At 37.2% G+C, this 25773-nt stretch overlaps 1 protein-coding gene across 1 annotated transcript in view; it reads left to right on the forward strand.

Moving 5' to 3' along the window:
* Positions 1–25773, forward strand: part of CERK (ceramide kinase) — a 46864-nt gene that overhangs the window by 9732 nt on the left and 11359 nt on the right. The window contains exons 3-10 of the mRNA XM_084292588.1: positions 1127–1249; positions 3478–3603; positions 4180–4243; positions 8839–8984; positions 17316–17390; positions 19126–19278; positions 19992–20097; positions 22579–22649. Coding sequence (XP_084148714.1) covers positions 1127–1249; positions 3478–3603; positions 4180–4243; positions 8839–8984; positions 17316–17390; positions 19126–19278; positions 19992–20097; positions 22579–22649 — 864 coding nt within the window. The remainder of the gene's footprint in view (positions 1–1126; positions 1250–3477; positions 3604–4179; positions 4244–8838; positions 8985–17315; positions 17391–19125; positions 19279–19991; positions 20098–22578; positions 22650–25773) is intronic.

Raw genomic sequence — 25773 nt, forward strand, 5'->3', positions numbered from 1 at the left:
AGTCACCCTGTTTTGTTGGTTAGATGGGAGCTACTATGACGTCTTGGCTTATCTTAAATTTATGGCCTTTTAGATCACGTAGGCATTGCAGATTTCAATATGGCTAAAAATAGCTATACAAGCTTGGAACTTTTGTATGTTTATAATCAATTTATGGAGAATGGATTGCCTTGGGTTTAAAAAGTGTTTATGTTTGAGTATCTGTGTCCTGGTTTCAGTTAGCACAGAATTAATTTTCTTCCTAGTAGCTGGTGGAATGCTGTGTTTTGGCTTAGAATGAGAAGAGTGCTGATAACACCCCGATGCTTTAATTGTTGCAGAGCAGTGCTTATACTAAGCCAAGGACATCTCAGCCTTTGCTCTGTCCTGCCAACGGGCAGGCTGGGGGGTGCAGTAAGAGCTGGGAGGGGACAGACCCAGGACAGGTGACCCAAACTAGCCAAAGGGGTATTCCATACCATCTGACGTCATGCTAAACAATATATAGGGGTGGCTAGCCGGGGGGAGGGGGCCGGACTGCTCGGGGTTAGGCTGGGCATCGGTCAGCGGGTGGTGAGCAATTGCATTGTGCATCACTTGTTTGTACATACTATTATTACTTTCGTATTATCCCCATTGTATCATCATTATTATTATTGTTATTATTATTTTTGTTATTTTTTTTTTCCTGTCTTATTAAACTGTCTTTATCTCAACTCACGGGCTTCACTTTCCATTTCTCTCCCCCGTCCCAGAGAGGGAGGGGGGAGGGTGAGCGAACGGCTGCGTGGTGTTTAGCTGCCGGTCGGGTTAAACCACGACAGTCTTTTTGGTCGTTCTCCCCGGCTTCTCATTCTAAGCCAAAACACAGCATTCCACCAGCTACTAGGAAGAAAATTAATTCTGTGCTAACTGAAACCAGGACAATCTGATATAAGGGAAGGACATAGAGCATGTTTTCAGTTTTTTTTTTTTGTTTCTACTGTTGATGCTCTGAATCCTTTTGTTAGCGGGGGTTAGCTAGCACTTCTTTAAAAAGTCACATATTTGAGAGACCTATTTGAAATGCATGTCATTTCACTAAACATTTGGTGAATTTTGTCTCGTTGTACCTCTTCTTTTTTATTATTATTTTTTTTTTTAATAGTGTATTATGTGAAAAAAGCCCGAAATCACCGCTGGTGGTGCAGAGATGTGACGTTTTGGTGCGTTGATGAGAACTTGTGTAACCAGTGGACACAGGCACTGAAAGAATTACTTGAAATGCAAAGTAAGTTTGAAAAAACACTAACATTTGCTACATCAATTTACAGGCATGTATGTCAATCAAGATTATTTTGAGATTTTTGATATCTTTTTTTAAAGTCTTAAGGCTAGCTTAAGGTGAGGCAGGTGGGGAATCTTCTTGTCACTACTTTGCATCTTGCTGTACTTACATCTGTAAGCTGTTCTGAGTGACTGTTTTATCAGTTATGACTACAGGTGTCTTATACATTTCTATTTTTTTTAATTATTTTTGCAAAATAGGGACATACTGGGAGCTTAGCAGCAGCTTTAAAAGATTCTAGCTTTGGGGAATGTAAAGAGTAGATGTAGACTCAGAAATCTGAGATACTCTTGAGATCCAAGGACGAGGGTTGTAGTAATTACTGGACTTGTGAGTGACTTTTTGTGCTTATGTGTCACATATCCGCTCTCTCAGTAACTATGTTCCTTATATAGTTAAGAGTTCCAGATAATAATTTCTGGAACTTTCAGGCATCTACTTTTTGGAAGGCTAAGAGTAGTTTTGCAGGAGTCATTCCTGACAGAGACAACTTGATAGATGTCAGGGAGCAGCAGGAGCAGGACGTGGCAGAAGGCAAATCAAGGGTGACAGCAGCACAGGCAGTGCCCTCGCTGGCCAGGGTACGGTCCCACTGTTTCTGAGCAGGACAGGGATAGCAGCAGGTCCCATTTACAGCCCAGACATGACAAAGAAATCAAGTCCATCCAAAGCAGTGGGCTGGTGGGGCTGGAGACAGGACTGGGGACAAGCTACCTACAGCATGGAGCTGAGCTCCATCTGAGAGAGAGAAAGAAATGGGAAAGGGACTGGAGGCAGTTACACCTACAATGTGGCTCAGGCAAGGCCTAAAAATACCTAAACCAAATACTTAACAAAAAACATTCTTTTAAATAGGCATTGGAAGCATGCATCTCACCATTTTTTTCTTTTGTATGTATTACACCTGAGGTATGTCTTCCAATAAAATCTTTTAGTAAATGGGTTTTGTGCACCTGTTCACTGCATCTGTGAAACATGTGGCCTGGTCAGACATCTCTGAGTACAAACTTTCATTCAATCAGTAACAAACAGTTTCAGAAAAGGTAACAGGTTCTCAGAGAGGATGGTGCTTTGGTGTGTGGTAGCTTTAAACCATTCAAAAATCTAGCTTGGGTGGATTTATTGTGTGTGTTGGTCTAATAACTCTGTTTATTCTTTTAAAATAACAGTTTAGAATGTCATCTGAGAAGGTACAAGTGTTATAACAGATAGATGTTCTATTAAAAAAAAAAAAAAAGTGTAGCAAGCCATTTCAGGTATTTATTGGTGCAGAGATATAATTGTTTTCATCACCACCGCCAATGTAAATCCATAGCAATTTGAACAAACCTGAAATAGTAATCTCAAAGGTCCTTTCTGAGGAGAAGGGCTTACATATGTAGGGCAAACTTTTGCTGTTGCAGCATGTAGTTTTGTGAAATATCCTCATTGCCTCTTTATAGCACAAAGGAAATTCACTTTAAATAAAACAGGAAGACTGTTTACATATTTTAATGTAAAAGTATTTGTATGTATGCCTCATGTGGAAGTTCCTTTCCTCCTGCTGTGCTTGTATTTTTTTTTTTGTCCTGTGTGCCTGTGCTACTAATATGTCATGGGAATGTACTGTAAAAATAATATGCGTGAGACTAGACACATGGAGTCAGACAAAAGGTCTGTATTGGCAAATATTTCGTAAGAGCATACAGAGCAGAGTGAATCCTACATCCTCTGGCACAGTAGCCTTAGCTTCCAGAAATGTCTTACAGCCTGTGGCTCAGGTAGTTTGTATACACTCAGTGATTTTTCTCCCGTTAGTTTTCTACTGTGCATGCATGTGTTTAATTCTTTGTAACTGATACAACTTGTGAAATTACAACATGAAGCAGAAATCCAGATCCCAGTTATGTATTATATGCTTATTCTTAAAGTTTTCTACGTAGTCATACCATTTGATGCACTGTGGTTCTGCTGGTATGAAGGAAAAAAAAAAATAACATTGCTGATCCTGAACTTTACCAGCTGTCTTATTACTCATTCACTCAGTTTTGTCAGTATACTTGGTACGATAAACAAGGTAGAAGAAGCATGTTATGTTTACTTTAGCACTTTCTGATTTGTTTTTGCATAGCTTGTTGATTTTTGTGTTGTTTTTTTTTTTTTTAATTTTTTTTTTTTTTACCTTACTGCAGAGTGTAGACCAAAGCGGTTGCTTGTTTATATTAATCCATACGGAGGAAAACGACAAGGAAAGAGGATTTATGAACAGAAGGTTGCTCCACTCTTCAGTCTGGCTTCTATCTCCACTGATGTTGTTAGTGAGTAATGAATATTTCAATATCTTAATAAGCTACTCAGAAATGTCTTAAAGAGTTGTTATCATGTTTAAGTTTCTTCTGTTATTTTACCTTTTCTTACTAAGTGAATGAAGCTAAGTGGTAGAGAAGGAACGTTTTCTAGTTGAAGTGTAAAGACTCAGATAAATCATGACCTTACGTCCATTTTCTGCTTACTAGGTACAAACTTAAAATAATTTGTAAGTTTGAGTAGTTCTGAGATATTTGATCTCTTCATCTTTAATAAATACTGTTTTTTACCCTCCCTTTCAGTTTTACTGTTTAAAAACAATTGTTCACTTGAAAAATATTTCGCTAAAAATTGTGCTATACATAGCCGTGTGTGTATACATATAGATACATATCATAGTGCCTGTCTCTTTCAATTCTTTCCTTGGCATAAAATCATTTGAAGCACTTTTTATGGGCAAGCTGTTCTTGTGGGCATACTGACAATAGAATCACAGTTATTAATAAATTAATAACAGTTTTAACAGCCATATCTTTTTATAACAGTATTTTTATAACAGTAATTTTTATGTGCTCATTTCTTCATAGTAACTGAACATGCTAACCATGCTAAGGACAACTTATTTGAAGTTAATATTAATAAATATGATGGGTAAGTAAATTCATTTGCTCCCTTTTTTCCCCCTCGCTGATCTATTCTGTATTCTGTCTCTTGTTGTCTCTAACTTAAAATAGTAGAGTTCATTGATGATTGGGAGGTGCAGGACATGTTCCCTTCTGTATGAGGTTATTCACGTTTAGGAGTATCAAAGGAAAACAGAACTATTTCAGTAAATCTGTTCGATATGTAACATATTCATGTGAAGTATAGTGATATTTGCATGAGATTTGTGTGCAGAAGATCAATGTAAGATTACTTTTGCTGATCCAGAAGCTGAGTATTCTGTGATAGCCTGAGAAATATCCTGCAGTGTTTTTTAGTATAGGTGATCTTGACACTTACATGAGTCCAAAAAAAAAATGTATTAGTGGTACTCTGCATGTGTGTAAAATCATGCACTATCTAGAAATGTTTAATATACCTCTCACCAAGTGCAAATAACCGCTGTCGTTTGGCTTTATTTTTTTTCACCAGTTTTGTTCTATTTGTGAAATTACTGGTTTAAAAGAAGACTTAGCTGAATAATAAAATTGCATTCCCTCATTAAATCAATTGTAGAAGCGGAGTATTTTTAATGAATAAACTAATCATTTCAGTTCTGTTTCATGACATGAAATGAGCCATATGATTATAAAATTGAAAATGTATGCAGAACCTTTGCAAATGAACTCTCATAACTACAGTATTTTAAAATTATATCTTACTATGGCTGTAGGCAGGTACTTTTAAGTTCATAAACTGAAAAAAACAAAACAAAAAAGCAATATTTGATTTACAAGAGTACTCTGAAAATATACTTGCATGGTATAAATCAAGTGAAGGCGTGATGTTGACAAATTGTGATAGTAAGAAACTACATTTGCAAATTGAGTTCCTAGGCTTTTCACAGATTGAGTTCCTAGACCTGCTTTAAAATAAGTTGACTTTATGTAAACTGTTTTGACAGTATTGGCATTTTCCTTGGTTTTGCAGATATGCAAGGAAAGTAACCTAGAAAAAAACATTTAAGATTTTTCTCCTTTTCATCTGACTTAAGTCATTTGAAGTATATAATACTGAGGATTGGTGAAATTTCAATACAGAGTGGGGAAAAAGAATCAAGCAAGCCAACGTCTAGAATTGGCTGTTGTATGAGATGGTGCCCAAAGTGGTAATCAATCATTCTGTCCTGCAGGGTTTGTCAAGGACTGTCAAAACAGGCAACTCTCATGTGAGATTCAAAAAGGTGTAGCTGAACTTGTTAGTGTGGATGGGAGGATTCCATTTCCACTGTAATATAATGTTTTAGCCTTTACCTTTATAGACTTAGTCTAGTAAAGTATTGGGAAGTGAAACTTCTACAACATCAAATTTCTAATGCTTTATATTGATGCAGATTATATGTATTACTGTAAGCTGTGCATATGTGTATTCTCATTAAGGCCACTTACTGTTTCATCAGAAAAATAAAAGTAAGTATTTTTCAGGAGGTTCAGAAAAATAGTTAAACAGAAGTTGGGACTTCTGGGGAAAGGAGGAAGACTACTTAGGAAATGCTGCAACATCAAAGTGGGAAGACAAGCAGAATCCTTGCCTTCCTAAAAGCAAGCAAACAAAAATGTATAGCTTAAAACCAAAACCACATGCAACAAAACAGCCTACTTAATCTCACCATGCAATATGTATGTATGTATGTAACTGCAGAAGTTGGATATTCTAGGAAGTTTAGGAATAAGAGGAACAACTTGAAGCTAGCAGTGATTTTAAAAAAGCATGGTGAGTTGGTCAGCTCTAAAGAGAGGTGATTGTACCACCTGGGGATATATGTCAGAATTAAAAGGAGGAGATGAGCCTTCCCATCCCCAAAGGTATGTTTTAAAACATGATAGATCCCCTCCTAGCAACTTGCTTTTACAACAAGTGGCAGTGACCAATTGTAGTGGTACCCAAAACGTTTTTGACAGATTGAAACAATCTCTAGTGTAGATGTACTTACTCATTTTAAAGGTTCTCTAAATCTCTCTTTGGTAGTTCCAGCTTAAATCTTGTTTTGGTGGGGGTTGTTTATGGTTTCCCTACCATGACTGAGAAAAACAGTTGGCCAGAGAAGTGCATCTTTTCAGAATCTCAGGGTTCTTCCATTCCCAGTCTGGGCCTGAATGGCAGGTGCCTTGAGAACTGCATGCTGTCTTTCTGAGCCTGACTTCTGACCGTTGTGTATAAGTATGTTTCTATGGCGAACGGTGACATTAGGAAGCAGTTCTTTTGCAAATTTTTAAATATCAGATCATGTGGTTAAATGGAAGATTTAAAAAAGAATGTTTCAATCGCATAAGCGTGTATTTCTCTCCTAGTTGATTCTTTTCACATAGAGGGAAAGCTTTGGATTCCTTCATCTAATTGTTGTTCACCTGTCCTCATAAGTCACTTCTGATTAAGTGACTTTTCCTTCATTCAGTGATGAGATTCTTCATTTAATCTACCAATTCCCAATTTGGGAAAGCTTTGCTTGTAATTTTAGAACTAGATACAGGATTCTTACTGATAATTGCTTCCTTACCTTCCAAGTGTATATGCTGAGGCGTGTTGTATAAACCTCTTGTGCATGTTTCCTGTTTGTTCTTCCCATTTCTCCTAATAAGAATTCCCCCAGTGAGTGTACTGATCCAATAGCTCAGTGATAGAGCAGCTTCCCCTTGAAGCTTAATTAAAGCAGCCAACGTAGTTACCGTATAGCAGGTTCTTGTACCTCGTTATGCAGAACTACATAATGGGATATATTAATGCTGTAATATTGTACAAATAATGACTGTTAAGAATAAATCTGATATGCATAAGGATGATAGTGATTCATATATATGCCTGTTTCACAGGTCTGTGGAAAACTTTCATTTTCTTCTTCTAGTTCTTGAATTAGTTTTGAATTAGTTCACAGAATTGCAGGTTGAGGTTGGAAGGGAGCACAGCTCTTTTAAAACTCATTTGTTTCGTGGAGATGCTACTCCTGAAGTTGTGAATATATTTTATTTTTATTATCTGTCTAACAAGTGAAACGCTACTCCATTAGAAAAATAAACCCAAAATGTAAGAAACACTTCAGGAAGATGTCTCTTACAGTAGTCCTTCACTAGGGGCCCTTCATACAGGTGCCTCATGCCTTGATGATCATCTGATGTTTGCAATCAATTTGGTCATATTAATTTTGTCTCAGTGAACTTTTTCATTTGTCAGTTTAAAAATTTACCCTTGGTAGGAATAGAAGTTCATATTATTCTGTTATCTCTGAGTCTGGATATACAATTTGTTACAAATAGAACATAGACCTTAAGCTGGAGTGGAAATTTTTGACCACTTCCTCTCTTTCTTAGAAGCTGCACAGAAAGATGAGACAGGTTACTGAAGTTGAAGAATAATGTATTTAAGCTTTGAGGAGATAAATTCATTATAGTGATGAAACACAAATCTCTTTTTCTCCCTTCTTGCACAGTCTCTTAGATGTTGACTTAGAGTTGGACAGCATAAGACTGTCTTCTCCATTAATGGGATAAAAAAAGATTGTTTATTCACAATAAGAGAATTCTGAAAATACAATAATAAATCTAAATCATCACTACTTAAAAACAAAATCAGTTAACTTGTCCTATGGGATGAGTGCTCATTCTGCAGTATCTATTGCTGACTATGTGGAAGAGTTGGTGTTTGTGCATTGGAAATGATTGCTATAGAAAACAGGAAATGTTCCAAATCATGTATGTATAATTTTGGATTTGTCATGTGTTCCTTCAAGATGTATTGGAAGTAGTCTTTCGGTTACAGAATGTTTATGCTTTTAGAGTTCAGAGCGTGCATTTTATTATTGTGCATTTTATTATTGTGCATGAAATGTATACTGCTGTAAAATAGTCTTTTACTTCCTAGTATTTGCTTGGGTGTGGACACTGCTGAGCTTTAACATATTGAGGATCTGTGTAGCTGCTGCACCAGCTCTGACCTGAATTAATTTTGCAAACCAAAGTTTTGCTTCTGGTAACATTTAGAACTCTGTTTCATTATGAGTGGTTATGTAGATACACGACTTCTGTCTGTTTGGGCTATCAGCACGTTCAAAAGAGCATGTGAGCATGCATTTTGCTGTTTTTGACTTTCATATCCCTGCTAAATGAATATTGTAAAATAGCATACTTCTGCTTGAAGCCACAAATACTAAACTTACCTCTCCCTTTTTGGTAAAGGTACCTTTTTTCCATTTTGCTTACTTAGAAAGCTGTGTGTGCAGTCCTGTTCGGTGCTTTCCTTGTATAGTGATTTTCCACTGATACCTGTCTGTCTGCATACAGCAATAGAGGACAAAGAATTTTTTTTAGGTTGCATTCCAACATTTTTCAAACGTTAGAGAACTGTCTAGGCGCATTTGTAGTTGTGTAGCTTGAATTTTTTTTTCTGCTTTTTGTTTAATGCCAAGTTGACTGTGAGCTACTGTATTCTGTAAAAACTGGAGGAGGAGATTAGAACAACTATATTTGATGTGCAGTGCATGCCCTAAGTAGAACACTTGCCGTGTTGTTTATTGACTGTTAGTGTGCATTCTAATTTGTGTTTCCTGGCAGTGTTGTTTGTGTTGGTGGGGACGGCATGTTCAGTGAAGTGATGCATGGTCTCATTGGAAGAATGCAGAAGGACTCTGGCATAGACCAAAATAATCCCAAAGCACCGTTAGTCCAATGCAATATAAGGATTGGCATAATCCCTGCTGGTAAGAAAGGGTTAACTTTCAGTTTACTTTATTCTTTCTTGTTGAAATTTCTTCTATTCATAACTTCTTGAAATTAGGCTTAAGTGTGAGATACGAGCAGTAGTGTTCAATAACGGCACCTAACTGTAGCTGTTTGTATCCCAGCGTAGTTACTGACCGTATGCACTATTTGGGAAGGATGCATTGCAAAGGAAAGCACGTCTTAAATGTGCAACTTCAGAATTTGTTTCTTTCTTGCTCTCTTAATTCTGTGGCTCATTTTATGTTAATACAAGATAAAATGTTGACAGTAATGTCTTTGCTCATCTAAACACATCAGTGAGGGAAATTTACTGAATGGAGACTTAACCTGTGGGGGGAAAAAAAAAGTGGTGTGTGTTTTTTGTTTTGTTTTCCTCCAGTTCCAAATGCTCCACAAATGTAGTTAGAATTGCAGTAAGACCATCCCACTGTTCTGGCAACAGGTTGGTTCTGGTTTGTGTGTTTTGTTTTGTTTTGTTTTGTTTTTCCCATTTCTTATCACAGAAAACATAAAGCGACTGCAGCTGGGGAACAGTCCTCAGGTTGCAGATAGCTACTACATATTCTGCGCAGGCTGCTTCTGGTGCCACGTGCTGTACCTTCACAGTTCAGCCGCATACTGTAATTGAGAGGCATTTGTGAAAACTGTCTCAGGATTCAGTGCTTCAGTGATAAATTTACTTTTTATTGACCACAGTCAGTGTTTGGATTAATCTTGCTGTTAAACCTAGTGGCCCACCTGTTACCTCATCCTTCCCAATTGGTGGGATGTCTAAAAAGTGGACTTAAATGACTCTCTTGTCCAAGATTGGATTCAGTCTTGCAACTCTTTAATGGCAATTATCTGCAATTTTATATTATTTATCTGCAATTTTGTGGACTGTGTGGAAAGACAAGCGCACTTTTTAGTGTCATTGGTATGCTGTTCTCTTTTCCTTGTCAGACGCTTGAGATTTGAATTAAAGAACTGATCTGAAATAAATCTGTGAGTTTCTAACTAGAACTGAAACACAGACTCTATCTGAAAATTTAACATCAGCAATAAAAATACACAGGGTGAAATAGAATATTTGTACCCTCAGGCTTTAGGTGACTAATTTTGTGTTCCTTGTATCTTAAAGAAGAATGCATCTAAACCTAAACATCTGAATTGTTGCTTGGAAAAGGTTTAACAGTTTCTGTTTGTAGATGTCTAACTGTTACTGTATTGCAAGTTGTAATGTGAATATCCCCTTATATTTTTTTTTTGTTCCTGTTAGCTAGCACATTAAGGGTTCTGTGTAACCCAATATTTAACTGTAATCTGTTTTTATTTGTTGAACCTTTGTATTTAAATCAGTTTGTATATTAAGCTTCAAAGAATAGAATGTGAAGTGCTCTACCCTTCATTTGCCTTATTAATGTTTATTTCTTGGATTAAGGAGTTCTGCTTACATGAGTTGGTTTCAGAAAGAAATTGCCTACTGGTGATATTAGTGACCATAAAAAGACAGTTTAAAAAAAAAAAAAAAAGAAACAATGTCAGTATTGAAAGCTATTTCTTTGCCCCTAGGAAAAGGAAATTAACTATTAGCATCATAAAATTGAAAGATTTAACCTTGCCTTTTCAATGATTTCTTAATGCATTTTTTCCAATCACAGCCAGGAAGTATGAGCTTCACTGATGTTTTAATATTGCTCACGTGTACCAAGCTACTTTCTTCTCTGGTGTACTTCAGTGTTTTTATTGTTATTTTTGCCTGCTGTAGCTGTTTGCTATCTGGATGCATAGTGTGTGCTGTGTTCCTGAACTACCATGAGGTACATCCAGCCTTGTAATCAGTGCTAAGACTCAAATATTTTCTTTAAGTCATTATTCTGATGCTTCAAAAGTTCTTTACAATAGTGTATAAGGAAGCTGGTCTTGAAGTTCTGTTAATTATTTTTTGGAAGTATAGAAGATACAAACAGATCGAGATACAAATTATGTTATACAATATTTAAAATGCTTCATTGCTGAAATACGTGAAAGTGCCTGTAGGAGTATTATTTTGATGTATTTATCAAACGCACTGAACAACTCTTAATGCTTTCTTAACACATCTAGCTATCATGGAGACCTGAAATTGTGTATGAAATAGCCAAGCCCATGCATTGCAGGATGCTTGGGAAGGCAGCAGGACTTTTCTTCCAGACTGGTGAAACTTCTAGTGAAGCATCTCTCTGTGGTGCTTACCTGACTGTTGTGTGGTTCTACGCTCCACTTGACGTGATTGAGCTGTGACCATATACTGACTCCAGCAGATCCCCTGGTTCTCAGAGTAGTTCAGGGAGTTTGTTCCAGAGTAAATGAAGTCTTTAAAAAGAATATTTTTAAAGCTAAACTGACAATCCTGAAATACAACAAGTAAAAAGGAATAAAGCAATGCAAATCCAGGAAAGCTTGATGCATAATGCTTTTTTAGTTCGTTACAACCAACATTTTCTTAAAATCCTAAGAACATGTCAGCTGATACTGAAGACAACCATTACCCAGGGATTAAGTTCTAAAAGTGTGTGTGTCTTCTGACATACGGAGACAATTTATTCATTGAAGACAGGTGCCTGGGATAAGGTGACAGTGTCTCAGTGGTTTTTCTTTTTTTTTTTTTTTCCTTTTAATCATTTAGTTCCTAACTTCAAGCTGCATTAGCAGAAACATGGCAGGTTGCTGCACTTTTGTTGCTGTGGTTAAACGCTGCCTGTATTCAAACTAGCACTCAATTCAGCAGGCTTAATCTTTGCTCAGAAACTGTCAATTTAATTGAACAGAGGTTTGAAACTACAAATGAAAGAAAGATTTAATGGTAAAACAGCCTCACCCGTATGATCTTTTTTGAGGAATTAGCTTTATTTCATAGGCAGAATCCCATTCTGCAGAATCTTTTTATAAACATAATGGTTCTTGTAAGTCATAATTCTTATTTTCTGAAGCAAGCCCCTACGTGGCTCTTTCAGGGTATCTGGAAATAACCCTAAGGAAACAGAATAGTCTGTCTTCTGTTTAAAACTGTCTGTTAATCTTACAATTTATTCTACATTTTTATGAAATAACTTGTTTTTTAAATGCCACGAATAAAGGCTTCTATTCAAGTGGCTTTTTTAACTTCTGAACTTCTGTATTAGTTGCAGGTGTTCCTAAATCTGCCAATGTAAATTGACTGACTGCTGTTGTAAACAGGTTTCTTGTTAAAAGTACTTAGAGGCTGTAGCAACCTGCCAGTTCCACACTTAGTTTGGTATCTACAAGAGAGTGCACCTAAAAAAACCCCTTCTCTTTAGGTATTACTTCCTGCTAGTAGCAGCTGCCCTTAAAGCACATTCAGCTGTGTTTTTTTTTTTTTCCTACAGCCAGAGTGGCAGTATGCCTAGCTGAAACCAGAGAGAACCTTTTATATTGGAACGTGGCACTGAGGTTTCATCCACGTGCTTTAGTATTAAAATGATACCCTCTAGAGTAAGCCAAAGTAATTCATTCTTCTTCCTAAACCTGGCACAGAAGAGGGGTACAAAGCTGTCAACAGCTGTTGGAAACTCCTCTAGTAAAAGAGAACCGATTGGATTAAATGCCCTTATGATCTCAGCAGGTAAAAAAAATCCTGCTGTACGCTGTGCTGTGGCATAATACTAGTGCAGGTTTTCTCCTTCCAGAAACCAAGCCTGCCAGTCTGCCCTGGGAACAGGGGAAAAATCTTTCAAGTACTGGAGAGAATTGAGTAAAATGCAGCAACAAAGTGTTAATTGCCATAGTGATTTAGGCTTCTAGTGCATCCAGATTCCTCTTGCTTTTGCTGCACTCAAGGATATGAACTCTTAATGCCTAGGGCGGAAGCATGCAGGGTGATTATAATCAGCGTGTTGATGTGTGCCTATTGAAGCTCATGCTAAAACCAGCAGAGGCTTCGTACGGGAAGGCTGCATAGGAAAAAGATTCATTCACAAATTTCAAAACCAGCTAGAAGTGAAATCATGAAGTGTGACTGGACTCCTATACTACTGCCATCTAGGCTGTAAAGTTTCTCTTGGAAAATGTGTTAAAGCATAGCATTAAAAGCTAACTTTTTTAAGGTTCCAAATGATGTATCTGCAGCCTTCCTGGTTACAATATTTGTAATATTTAATGACCTTTGCAGTTTAGTTAGCATCTCATTTCAAGGATGAGTACATTCAATTTGGAAGGTGAAGTCCAATGTTTTGTTCCACCTTCCTCATTTTAAATCAGTTCTACTCCTGGAAACGACTGTCTTAGAGCTAAACACTGCATTGGATACAGTGGGGCTGCTATGAGAACAAGTCAGTCAAGATTACTTTTCCCTGTAACGTTTGTGATTTTAATTTCATCTTTAAAATTTGCCATTATTACCATTTTTTATATACAATGGTACTGAACTTCTGCTGAAGTGATTATCTACAAGAATAAAAACCAATAAAAAACGCCCCAAATCCTTCTGAAGTGCTTCTTTTTAAGCTAACCTGCCATTCTGCAGATGTGAAACTGATTTCTTGGTTTCTAGGTGCCCAGACCATCCATCTCTCCCTGTAACAGTAACTTAGCCTCCTTACTTTTGAATGTGTCACATCCTTGTCCTTTAAAACTCACTTCCCAGCAAAGTCACCATCTAGATTTTTCAAAATACTAAATGCTGCTCAACCAAGAATAAATATGCAGTTACTCTGTCATTAGCATGGTATTTTGTTAATGGGTGACACAAAAAAAAAAAAAAAAGACTTCACAAAATTTTGGCTTTATAAAAATAACATAAATGTACAAGAACCATGATGAAGCTGTTCTTGTATGTAGTGGAAAACCCATTGCCATGGTAATTTCTCCTCGAGGATTCAGAGTACACTGTAGAAATACCTGTCCAGTTGTCAAGGGTATCTCACACTGAGCAATGCTCTTGAGTGCTAAGAGTGTTACTGTTTCTCTGTTAAACTCACTGCTTGCTCTAGGATCAACATCTAGCTGGCTGTTGCTTCTGTCACCTGCTTAGTTTAGTACTGCAGTGACAGTCGTCCAGTTCTTTGGAATTTGTTTAGTTTTCCATCAAAAAGAGTGCAAAAATGAACAGTCATAGCCTCAAAGAAAGAGCATGTATTCTTTTGAGAAGACTTAGTGGTAAGTTAGTAGTCTTAATCATATGAAAAATGTTTGAATGCTTTGCCTTTCCTCCCATTTATTTAGAATGGTAAATGCTGATTTTGTCCACAGAATCATCCATGTAACCAGTTAGAATGACATTTGTTTTTGCTTACTACTTTGGTATGCTATGACCTAGAGCTTGAAAAAAAACCTTGGTTAATTTTTATATTGTTAACATTAAAAAAGTTTTGATTTGTGGATGAGGAGAAAGTGGAGGAATTTGCCTATATAGCAATTGTGTGGCTATATAACACCTCCTAGTAACAAACAAACTCTTGGGAAAATGGGCTAATGAATCATACATGATGTATGGTAAAGACTCAAAGCAATTATACTTGTTTTAACAAGGGCCAGCTACTGTCAGAGTTGATGTGCCCTTTACACACTTACTATTCTCAACGGGCTCTTAATATCAAAATATCTGGGGTGAGAACTTCGGGTAGCTGGGATGCTTTGGTTTGGGATTCAGCTGTCTACATACATATAGTGACACAGTGCCCTTTGAAATGTGCTACCCTCTACATCTAGTCCACTAGGGTAGCAGTGGGAAGCCAAGCAGAGTAATCTGCAGCACTTGACCACTGGTGGTTGCTGCCATTTTAGGTAAAGCAGTTATTCTCCTTAGGGTGAGTTTCAGTTTGAACTTTAGACCCAGATTTTGATGCTACCTCTGTCTGTCTGCAGGTGAGGTGGATGTCTAAACTCACATTATAGCCAGGGGCCATCTGATCAGTCTTCCAGCTGCCTGCTTGTTCAGATGTTTTATTTCTTGAGAGGCCCCTCAAGAGGTGCAGGGTGCCGGTGTGTGGGTACCTTCAGTCGATCTCAGGCTGCCATCAGCTCTTCTAACAAGATCTCTTTGACCAGAGTGGGAGCTGTGACATACAGTCTACAGAGTCACACGTACATATGTAACTACTTTTAGGTGTCATAACTTGAAACTTAACCATTCCCTTGCACACTGATTTTCTTCTCCTCCAGCACAACCAATGCAAAAGCTTTTTTCCAATCTGAAAATCTTTTTTTAATTATTATTTTTTAGTGAATTAAAGCTGAATTAAACTGTTAAAAAGCAGTCTAACTGCTTCATATACACCTTGGAAGGGCAGAATACTTTTGTGTAATCCATATAAACCTTTTTTATTTTCCTTTACTCTGTTATACTCTGTCCCTTACAAATCCACAAAGAAAATCTAGCAGAACATTTATATCATTTTAATGCTGTTTTTAGAAGAAAAAAAATCTAACACCTAACATTAGTCAAGAATTAAGCTCTGTGTGAGCTTCTTGCCCAAACTGAGTGTTAATCAAGGGGTGTAAGTCAAACTACATAAAGGAGAAAAACTTTTTTTTTTTTTTTTTTCCAAAAATAATCTGGTTCCTGTTTAGTTCTGAAGTATTCAAAGAGATCCAAATCCTTACTAATTATGAACATTTTTGTGACCTTGAAACTAGCATTGTTAGGTTCATACTTGGCATGATGTGGTGTTAGTACCAGTTAGATTCTCTTAGAATGTACATGAGGAATGATACCGGTTTTCTTGCTCCATACTACTGGATCTGAGAAGAAAAAAAAGGCTATTTTACTGTTTCATAGGTCAGTTAATTTTAGTTTTTTCTTTATTATTATTTTTATTTTTGTTTTGTTTTGGTGGTGGTGGTGGTGGTGGTATTTTTTTACTCCACTGGCAAGTCTGAGAAAGAGGGATCATTTGATAGCTGGTAAACACTGTTGGTATTTTCCCCAGCCTGCCGTTTTAGACTCTTGTGAGTTAATTTCAGACATCAGGTCTAATTTTAGGCCTCCCTTGCTTGTTAACTGAAGAGAAATGAAAATAACTCCTGTAAAATTGCCCAGCAGATAAATCAGCTTTTAATTGACTACAGAAGAGGATAGGGAGCCTCCGATGTTTAAATCTAGCTTGTGTGGATGCCCCTCTTCTCCTCCCACCTAGAGCGTAAGACTACTTGGAAGCTCTGGCTGTTTACATCAGGACAGAAGTGGCTTTAAGGTAATTCTAGTAGCAGAATACAAATTTATCTCAAAGAAATTTGAAAGGCTGGATGAAATACTGCTTTTGTAAGTTTAGCAGAAAATTCAGGTCAAGTGTTCTAGCGGCCAATTTTCTGGGGTTTCTTTTCAAAAGTAGTAAGAATTTTCTGCCTAACTGAAATTTATGAGTTAGGTGGCAATATAAAACTGGAAAAAATAGCAATAAAGTGTAACTTAAGTATCTGAACTCTACTTACATTTTTTCTGCTATAAAACTCCAAATTAGGCACAGTAGCATCTTTTGTGTGCCTCATCTGTTGTGGTACTGAGAGAAATTGGAGCCCTGTTTCCTATACAACAACATAAGCTTGTAGTGGTACATTTGCACCATCATGAACATCAGCCTGTGTAGAGAGAAACCTCTTAGTCACATTTCCCTTTGTTCTGCCAGTTCTATTATATTTATCTTCTCTTTAACTGACTCACAGAGCTCCTTGTTCACAGTGGCTGCCTTCTGCATTGTGTTTGCTTGAAAGAGGCTTCTTCTGTGCACTTTATTGATAGGGGAAGTGATGTCCATTTCCTGAGAAATAAGTTGGAGGCAAAAGGATATACCATTATCAAAAGGAACAAAAAAATATGTCCTGACTCCTTTCAAAGAGAAAGAACCAAAAGATTTTAAATAGTTATTTTAAATAGTTACTGGTCATTCTTCCATTTTTAATTTTATATTTTACTTTGATTAGGCCTTTGGAATCAAGTGCTCTGTATATGAGCTGCTCTGATCTAGTATATCACTAGCAAATCTGAGAACAGATACGTGGACAAGTTAAGTTTTGGTTTTCATTTTTCGAACCTTGACTTTCTAGGACTTATTTCCAGGGAAGAAATCTGAGAACCTATGAGTTAGTTTTGGAGTTGCGTATATATATAGTTTAAATCCTTGTACTTTACATGGAGACAAACAAGTTCTGTTTACCTGAAAAAAAGTTATTGTTCCAATTTAAATCATAATATTTATATCTATATATTTAACTTTGTTCCATAAAATAGAAAGGGGCCAGCTACAAGAATAGAAAGCTTTTATTCAGAGATCCATACCAATAATACTTGCTTTGAACATATACAAAATAATCTCTTGGTCTTCATTTTTCAGGATCAACAGACTGCGTATGCTATTCGACTGTTGGCATTTCTGATCCGGTAACATCAGCTCTTCATATTATCGTAGGTGAGTGATCAAAAATCACTGTTTTGCTATGAAAATGTTTCCAATGTCCCAAAATAGTAAGTTCATTTGGTTATTGTTTTCCCCATGTCTGTGAAATATAACTTGAATATAATGACCAAGTTGAAAAATGAACTTCTTGTCTGGGATTTAAGTCTCTTTCTGATTTGAAATACAGGAGGTTAAAAAATAATTGCTTTCTCCACTGTAATTCATTGTTTTCAAGGGAATATAACTTTAGATTTGGTGCTTAAGATTTCATGTTCTCTGGCATGCTTTTTAAAATAATAGTAAGACATAATAAACAGCATAAATTATTGGATTATACATTTCAAAGTTGTCACAAGTAGCACGTACATTTGAATAGTATTATTTTAAACTTAGTTGCCTAATTTTCTTGTGCAATTTAATGCTTTCATACCAAGTTAGAAATGTGGCTTCTGCTTGACTGGAATTAGCTAATAATCCCCCATTTTGCAGTCTAAAAATCACATATTTGAGGGGGAGCTGGAGAGGAAAGCAACTGTTCTTCAGTAAATGCCTTTTGATATGTTGTCATCAGTAAGTAGAGGTACTGGCATTGCCACTTCTCATAGACCTCAAGTAAGGGAGCCCCTGAATTGCATGGGGGCTAAAGGAGACAGCTTGCATGCTCACTGCATCACAACTAGTGATGTCGTTCCGATCTGCCATATACTGAGGAAACACAGTCACCCAGTTCTTAATACTGAATTTGAAAAATTGTACGGGATTGTGTTTGATTACGTCCATTTTGTGTAAGCATAAAGGATGCAATTTCCAGCTGACTGTTCTTTCATTATTACTTGCTTATTGAGTGCTTAACAAGAGCAGTTTTAGGAGCTGCTCTTGCAAAGATTTACACATGAGCTTCTCTGTTGCTCTCCTATGGTTAACTCTGTTCAGCATACGCACATTTTAGCCCCATTGGACTGGAATTAAAGAGCTGCTTTCTAATATGTGCTTAGTATATCACAATAGCTTAGTTGGATTATTAAATGTGCATATAAACATATGTATTTAAATTTCTAAGTGTGTTTCTCAAGTGCATAAAAGGGTGCTTCATAGTGGTCTGTGGTGGAAAGAGGAGAGAGAGTGGGCATAAAGTTAAATAGTATAGGGTCGGGTTGGTGCAGATGTTTTTAAAATTAAAAACAAACAAATAAACAAACACTTCTGAGTCTTCCACTACAAGGACATCAGATAGGTTGTGTACTTCGTTTTTACATATATTCAAGGCCTGACTGGATAAAGTCCTTAGTAATCTGATCCAGCCTCATAGCTGAACCTGCTCTGAGTGGGAAGTTTGATGAGAAACCTCCTAAGGGCCCCTCTGGGTTGAATTGCCTATCCTCTGATACTATGAAATGTACAATTTATTCGTTGGACGTACAGTTCTGCTTTGATCTCTTTTGTAACATCCTCTCCCACTCCTGTATAGCCCTAGTGCAAATTCTTCATTATATACTTTTAGCATACTGACCTTTCTTTTCACTTAGTGCTTAATGCTTTTTAAATATTGAAAGAAATGAGTTGTAAAAAAATGATTTTCTCTTTCTCCATGTATAAGAAATATATATATATATGTACATTTGATTCATATGTATGTTGTACGACATACTTTTTAATGAAAAAATCTGTAACATTAAAGTTGTTACTATTTTTGTAGCTTGAAACAAAATAAACCTTAATGGAACCTTGTACTTTCTAACCTCTGTAGGTGATAGCCAGCCTCTGGATGTCTCCTCTGTGCATCATAACAATACATTTTTGAAGTATTCTGTATCACTGTTGGGTTACGGTTTTTATGGAGACATATTAAAAGACAGTGAAAAGAAACGGTGGATGGGTCCAATGAGATACGACTATTCAGGTAACTTGGAGGGTTATTACATTCTTTTGTCAGCATGTAAGCATACTGGAGCAGTTGATACCCTCTGTCCAAATCACGCTTCTCTGAAGCTTTTAATCAAAAGGGACAGACTGAACCTGATTGCATACTCCTTGAGGTACCAAGTGTGTTGAATCAGATTATGTAAAGCTGTGTAATTTAGGAGATAACATTAACGCTTTGCTTATTAAAGTTGTGTTGAATTTGGCTATATAACACAGTTAGCAAATTAACTGATAGTTAACACTTATGTGTTTTGTAAGCTTTATAAAGAACTAAAACGTGTATTTAAACTGTCATGAACGATGCTGAAAGCAACACTAATTCAAATTAATCAGCCTTTTTTTGATTAGTGAACCTGCTAGCGCTCTAGCACTGTTCTGTAGTGTTTGTGTCATGTGTTGATGTGTCTCACCTAGAGAGCGATGCCTAAAAAGTTATATTTATTCTGTGTTAATCATTGTGACTTCCTTCTCAATTAGTTGGACAGAGGTAGGCACTCTGCTGTCTTGGACTTGCATGCTGATGGAGAGAACTGTTGTGGTCCTTTCAGTACTGATTATAGAGTTAGCTGAGTGGTTTAGCCTGGGTATTTGATATTTGGGCAAATCTTATGTTACTGGAAAGTATGTTTTACATTTTTGATTTGTTATATGTTAGGAAAAGCAGAATTTAATTACCTTTTCTTAATGTAGGCTTCAAGACTTTTCTTTCTCATCATTATTATGAAGGAACAATTTCTTTTCAACCAGCAAAACACACACTTGGATCTCCACGAGATAAAGATAGCTGCAGAACAGGGTAGGCTAATATTTATTTCTGGATACTTGACATGAACTGTTGGAAAAGGCCTGTATGTAAACAGAGGTTACAGCAATGTTGCTTTTTAATATCAAAACACTTACTCTGAAAGAGACAAGCTTTTTAAAAAGAGGTTTATTGACTCATTAAAGAGAATACCTTATTTTATCAGGTCAGTGAACAAAAATGTAATAAAATTTTGTTAGCCTGCTTCCCTCCCCATCTCCAATTTTAAATGAAACAAAGTATAATACCACAGCACACAGTTCTGTGTTACTCCTAATAAATAACAAGTCTGGATACCTTATAGCTTCTGTAAGTAGAAATAATTATTCAGAAAGTTTCAAATGTTCGTGTTGTAATTGGAACTAGCAATTTTAAGAGTTGTTTTAGTGTAATGACAACAACTTGTCCTGAGTATAGATCCTTTCAAGAACCACTATTTAATCTTTTTTTTAATGGACTACAATTATCCTGTATAAATTCTGTGTGACCTTCACTTCTCAGAAGAAAAGGCTAAGGGGCACTGAGAAAGTGTCTGGAAATAGCATGGGAGTGTGAGAGCTTCACCTCTGTGTCATGTCAGCGTGACTGCATGTCTGTTTCAAGTGTCTGAATACAAACACATGCAAGATGTTGTGAAACAAAAAGGAACTGAAAATCCATGAATGGACGCAAAGCTAATGTCTCAGAGAGATTTTATAGATATGGTGTGATTGCTCACATGAGCACAGCATATGTATATGCTTTCCAGGGGGAGAAGTGGGGTTGTGCTCAATGCAAAGAAACAGCTCTGTTGCACACAGAATGAGGGAAGACCTCATGGATAAGGATCAAAACAGACAAACACAGATGACAGGGAGGTAGACATCTACAACAGACCTCTGATTAAGTGGGGGAAGTAGGTGAAGAAGCCTTTAGACAGTTGGAGGAAGCCTTCTGATGGCAGGCCCTGGAATTTATGGGTGTTTTTTTCCATCCTGGTAATTGCTGGAAGGTCACAAGCAATTCAGGAGATGCCTGGAGTGCGTTGATGATGATAATCGTACTGGTGATTGACAGACTGACTAGGAGAAATGCTACAGAAAATGAAGGTGGGGAATGTGATGGTTGAGGGCAGTCTTGGCAGCAGTGACTGTGAGATTATGGTTTAAAGTCTTGAGAGAAGGGAGCAAGGCAGAAAGTAGAATTACAGCCCTGAACTTGAGAAGAATAAGTGTTAGTTTATTCAGAAACCTTGGTGAGATCCTATGCAACGTTGCCCTGGAGGACAAAGAGGACAGGAGAGCTGGGTCTTTAAGGATGACCTCCTCAGAGTGCAAGAACAGACCATTCTACTATGCAGAAACTTGAGCTGCTTGAGCTGCTTAGTGGTGTGGGGGACCCAGTGACAAAAGATCTGGAAAAGGCTGGGAAATGCTTCCTTGACCTGTGGATGAGGGGGAAACAGTGGATGTTGCATACCTTAACTTTACCAAGATCTTTCCTGCTGTTTTCTTAAAATCACTTCAATGAGATGTAGACTATGTAAGAGGATGGGTGGAAAATTGGTTAGACTACATAGAAAGGTTTTGAGTACCATGTCCAACTGGCAGCCAGTTACTAATGGCATCCCTCAGGGATCAATACTGGGGCCAGTGCTGTGCAACATCTTTATTTATGACTGACATAGAGTGGACTCTTGGTGGGTTTATGGGTGATAGCAATTTGGGAGGAGTGGCTGGTATGCTGAAAGTCAGGGCTACTATTCAAAGGCATCTTGGCAGGCTGAAGAAATGGCTGATAGGAACCTCATGGAGTTCAGGAGAGGCATAATAGTGTGTACCTGGGGTATAACAGTCCCATGCAACAATAAGGAGTGAGCACTAAGCTGTTTGGGGAGCAGCTCCACTGAAAAGGTCTTTGGGGATCCAGGTAGACAACAGACTACGCCCAAATCAGCAGTGGGTCCTTGCAGCAAGAAGGGCCAACCATGTACTGGCTTTCTAAGCAAGACAGAAGCCAAAAGGTCAGGAAAAGTGATTTTTCCTATGAATTCAGCATTTGTGAAGTAGAACACTAGCAGCAGTATGTCAAGGTATTACACCATTACAGCAATCAAATATTGAAACAGGTTGCCCAGAGAGGTTGTGGACTCCATCCTTGTAGATAGTCAAAATTTGACTGAACAAGATATTAAGTAATACCCTGATCCTATCAGACCAGTTTTGAGTAGAGGTTTGGACCACATCCAGAGGTCCCTTCCAACCTCTGTGGTCTTAACAGCATCACAGAGCCATATTTCTGACCTCCAATACATTTGAATACTATGCCTAAGTTCCTATACTGTCTCCAGAGTTATCCTGATTCATGGTACATCAGGGTTGTTGGTGCCACACCCCATCTTATGGCGGGGAAAGTCCTTTAATGATGGGGTACAACGCACAAAAGTTGAGCTGAATAGTTTTATTTCCATCAACTCAATTGCATTTCTGTTTTCAGATGTTATATTTGCAAGGAAAGTGAGCAACAACTGGCAGAACAGCAGAAGAAATGTGGATTAAAAAATGAAGGTAATTTATCATAAAAAGTAAGATGTGATACTATGCAACTTACTGTTCTTCATTATATATCAGCTCAAGTATGTATGTTTGTTTTTTTTTTCAAACTGCAGATTACTAGAAAATCCAATGTATCTGTACGTTTAAAAATATGTATAAGTGAGAAACATTCTTCCACCCAAGCCTCAGTTTTGATAAAATTGTACTAATTATTTATATATCTTGTATCAATATTGTACTAATTACTTATTTTGGTATGTTTGGCTCCTTTTCTTTGAGAAGGAAAGCTGTGAGCTGAGTCCTGTGAGCTGAGATTTTGTCTTTTTTTTTTTTTTTGTGAGTAAGATTTAACAATTAAACTGTGAGCCAGTGTAGAAAGAAGCAATTCATTAAGATGACTTTCGGAATAGATGAGGACTCAGCTTTGTGTTTGTTAGCACAAAGGTCACCCTATGTGGAGTTGTTTATTAAATAAATATGAGGCAGTGAACTTAAGTATTTCTGTGCAACACATCACCAACAGCCAGTATAAATGAAAAATTAGATTTTTTTCTCCTCTTTCTTTAGTTGTGCTGCCCTTTTCCTCTTTCCCCCATTCCAAACCCTTCCATGGATTTTTACGTGAGCTTACCTTTTCCTTTCTTATATTAAAACAAATGTTTATATGCTGGATTCTGTGCAGTAGTTTCACTGTCTGTATCTCTTCATGTCTGATTACTGCCCCCTGACAGGAAGCACTGGTATTGGTACACTTTTGACCTTGCTGGTAGAAAATACAGAGCTTCAGTTGCCTGAGTTTAGCCTCTGCTCACAGTTCATCTTCTTGGATAAAACCCTTTTAAACAGCAGACAGACTTTCCATGGGTGCTTATTTTTACTTTCTTTTTTTTTTTTCCTTGTAGAGCCCAATGCATAAAACTGTAATTTTCTTGACACAGGCTTTGGACCTTTTGACCTAGATTGCCTTGTAATTACTGTTGTTTTGCACAGTATCTGTGCGCGGCTGTAGCTATTTGTTAGCAAAGAGTATCATCGCCCTGTAGAGATTCACTGGTAGCCTATAAAGCCTGTATATGGATTTCTATGCCAACTTTAATTCTCGTTACACATGCCTATATCTATATATATGTGTGTGTGTATATACACACCTAGCTATCCATAATGCTTTCATTCCACTCCTGCTTCTAGATCTTTGATATAGTTGACAAATGGCTGGATTAGAGTATTTCTAGAGTTTTCAGAACTGAATCTAGGAATAAATTAAATAAATTGCTTTACGTAGTATTTTCTTAGGAACTAAATCTGATAGCAGGGTTCTTTTTCATAAGAAAAATTCAGTGGGGGATGTCTGTGAGAAATAATTGTCTGCCTTTTTTGTCTGTTTGCTAGTTACTTTTATTTTTATTAGTTTTGGTTCAGCAACAGAACAAAGGCTGAAGAAAGTGAGTTACAGGTTAGTGAGCGATCAAGACTGCTTTAGTCAGCGTAGCACAAAACATTAAGCAGATGATTCTGTAGGACTTTGTCTTAAATTTTACTTTCAGTAGCAGTTTTTCTTTGCACTGCAGTCTATTCTCCATGCAATACTGGTAAGCAAATAATAACAATCCACTACTCTTGATTTGCAATAAGAAGGATTTTAAATTGCCGCCTTGTGTAAGCTTTTTACTCACCAGGGTGTATTGGCTGACTCATTATGCCTACTTGGTTTGTGTACAGTTCAGATGAGTTTAGAAGGATGCTTTTATTAACCATCACTGAAAATACTTCTTCGTATTTTATAGAGGTCTATGTGCATGTGCTGAGTAAATTTGGAGTGCTAACACTTTAGGCTGATTTCAGCAACTGGCAGTATATATACACAATAGACGATTGAAATGAGTGTCGTTTATTTTCTCACTTTTTTATGATTGCTCTATTGTATGGAAGATATTGTAGGCAAATAATTTGTGATATTACAGTGAGACACCCTGCAGAATGGTTGTGAGAACAGTTGGCCAACTAAAATGTGATAAGTACTCTGACTTTGTTCTTACTGAACAGTGAAGCTACTGTTGAACGACATGCTTAGATTTTCACTGAACAATACTTTTCTACCAGTTTGATATAGTCAATTACAGCGATGTATATAGGCATTCTACCCTAAGTACATTGAGACTTACTTAGCACAGTGAGCATGCTTCAAAAGCTAACACTTACCTAGGTATAGTAAATACTAAATTAATATTATTTAGATAAACAGCAGAAGGTTTCATTGTTAAAGGGTCTTGATTTCATTTTGTTGCTTCCATATCAGAGAACGTCTGTTTTTCTTTAAAATAGCTTGTATAGTTCTGGACACAGATGATGGGCAAGCATTGTGTATGAAGGAAAAGTAAGTATTACTGTTAGTTGAGATTCTAAAATGATGAATGTGGCCCATTAAACCTATTAAAGCCTGCTAGACTTTAAGACTTAGGGACATTCCTCCCTTCCCAGTGTGCAGGTTGTGAGGCTGCAGCTTTTCCTTTTCCCAGGTATAGCCAGTAACAAGGCTGAGCATGTTTTCTCATACAGGCGTAGACAAGACAGAGTACAGACATGGCTGGCTATGCAGACAGAAGGTCAGTATCTTTACAGGTACCCATGTAACCATGAACAGCCTCTGCATAAAACATGAGCACCACAGCTAGCCCAATCCTGCCTTCTCTCCTTCTGATGAGGATTGAAGTTTGCCAGTAGAACATAACACATACCTTCGCTCTCTTGATTCACAACCATGCTCATATTCAGGGATCCCTCAGGTATTAGAACGTACTTTGTATCTCCCATATCAATGCTCAGATCCTGTTTTTTGTTGTTTTGTTTTTTTTTTTTTTTATCCAGTTTGCTAACAAAACCTACAGCTACATTCAGCTATTGAACTCTGATGCATATGCATATTTGTGGGTACGTTGAACTTAAATCCAGAATCTGAGTCCAGACCCCAGGCTGTTTGCTAGCCTCCAGCTCTGACTTGGAGTCTTTACAGATTACGTGTTTACTCGATGGCTAGTGTGACTTGAAGTTTTCTAATACATCTTGTGCACATAGAGAGCAAAGGAATAAAGTTTAATAAGAATAACCTGCAATGATCAGGTGTAGGACTTGGCCAGAC

The sequence above is a fragment of the Netta rufina genome (assembly GCF_964035555.1).
Source record: "Netta rufina genome assembly, chromosome: 1".
Classification (NCBI taxonomy): Eukaryota; Metazoa; Chordata; class Aves; order Anseriformes; family Anatidae; genus Netta; species Netta rufina.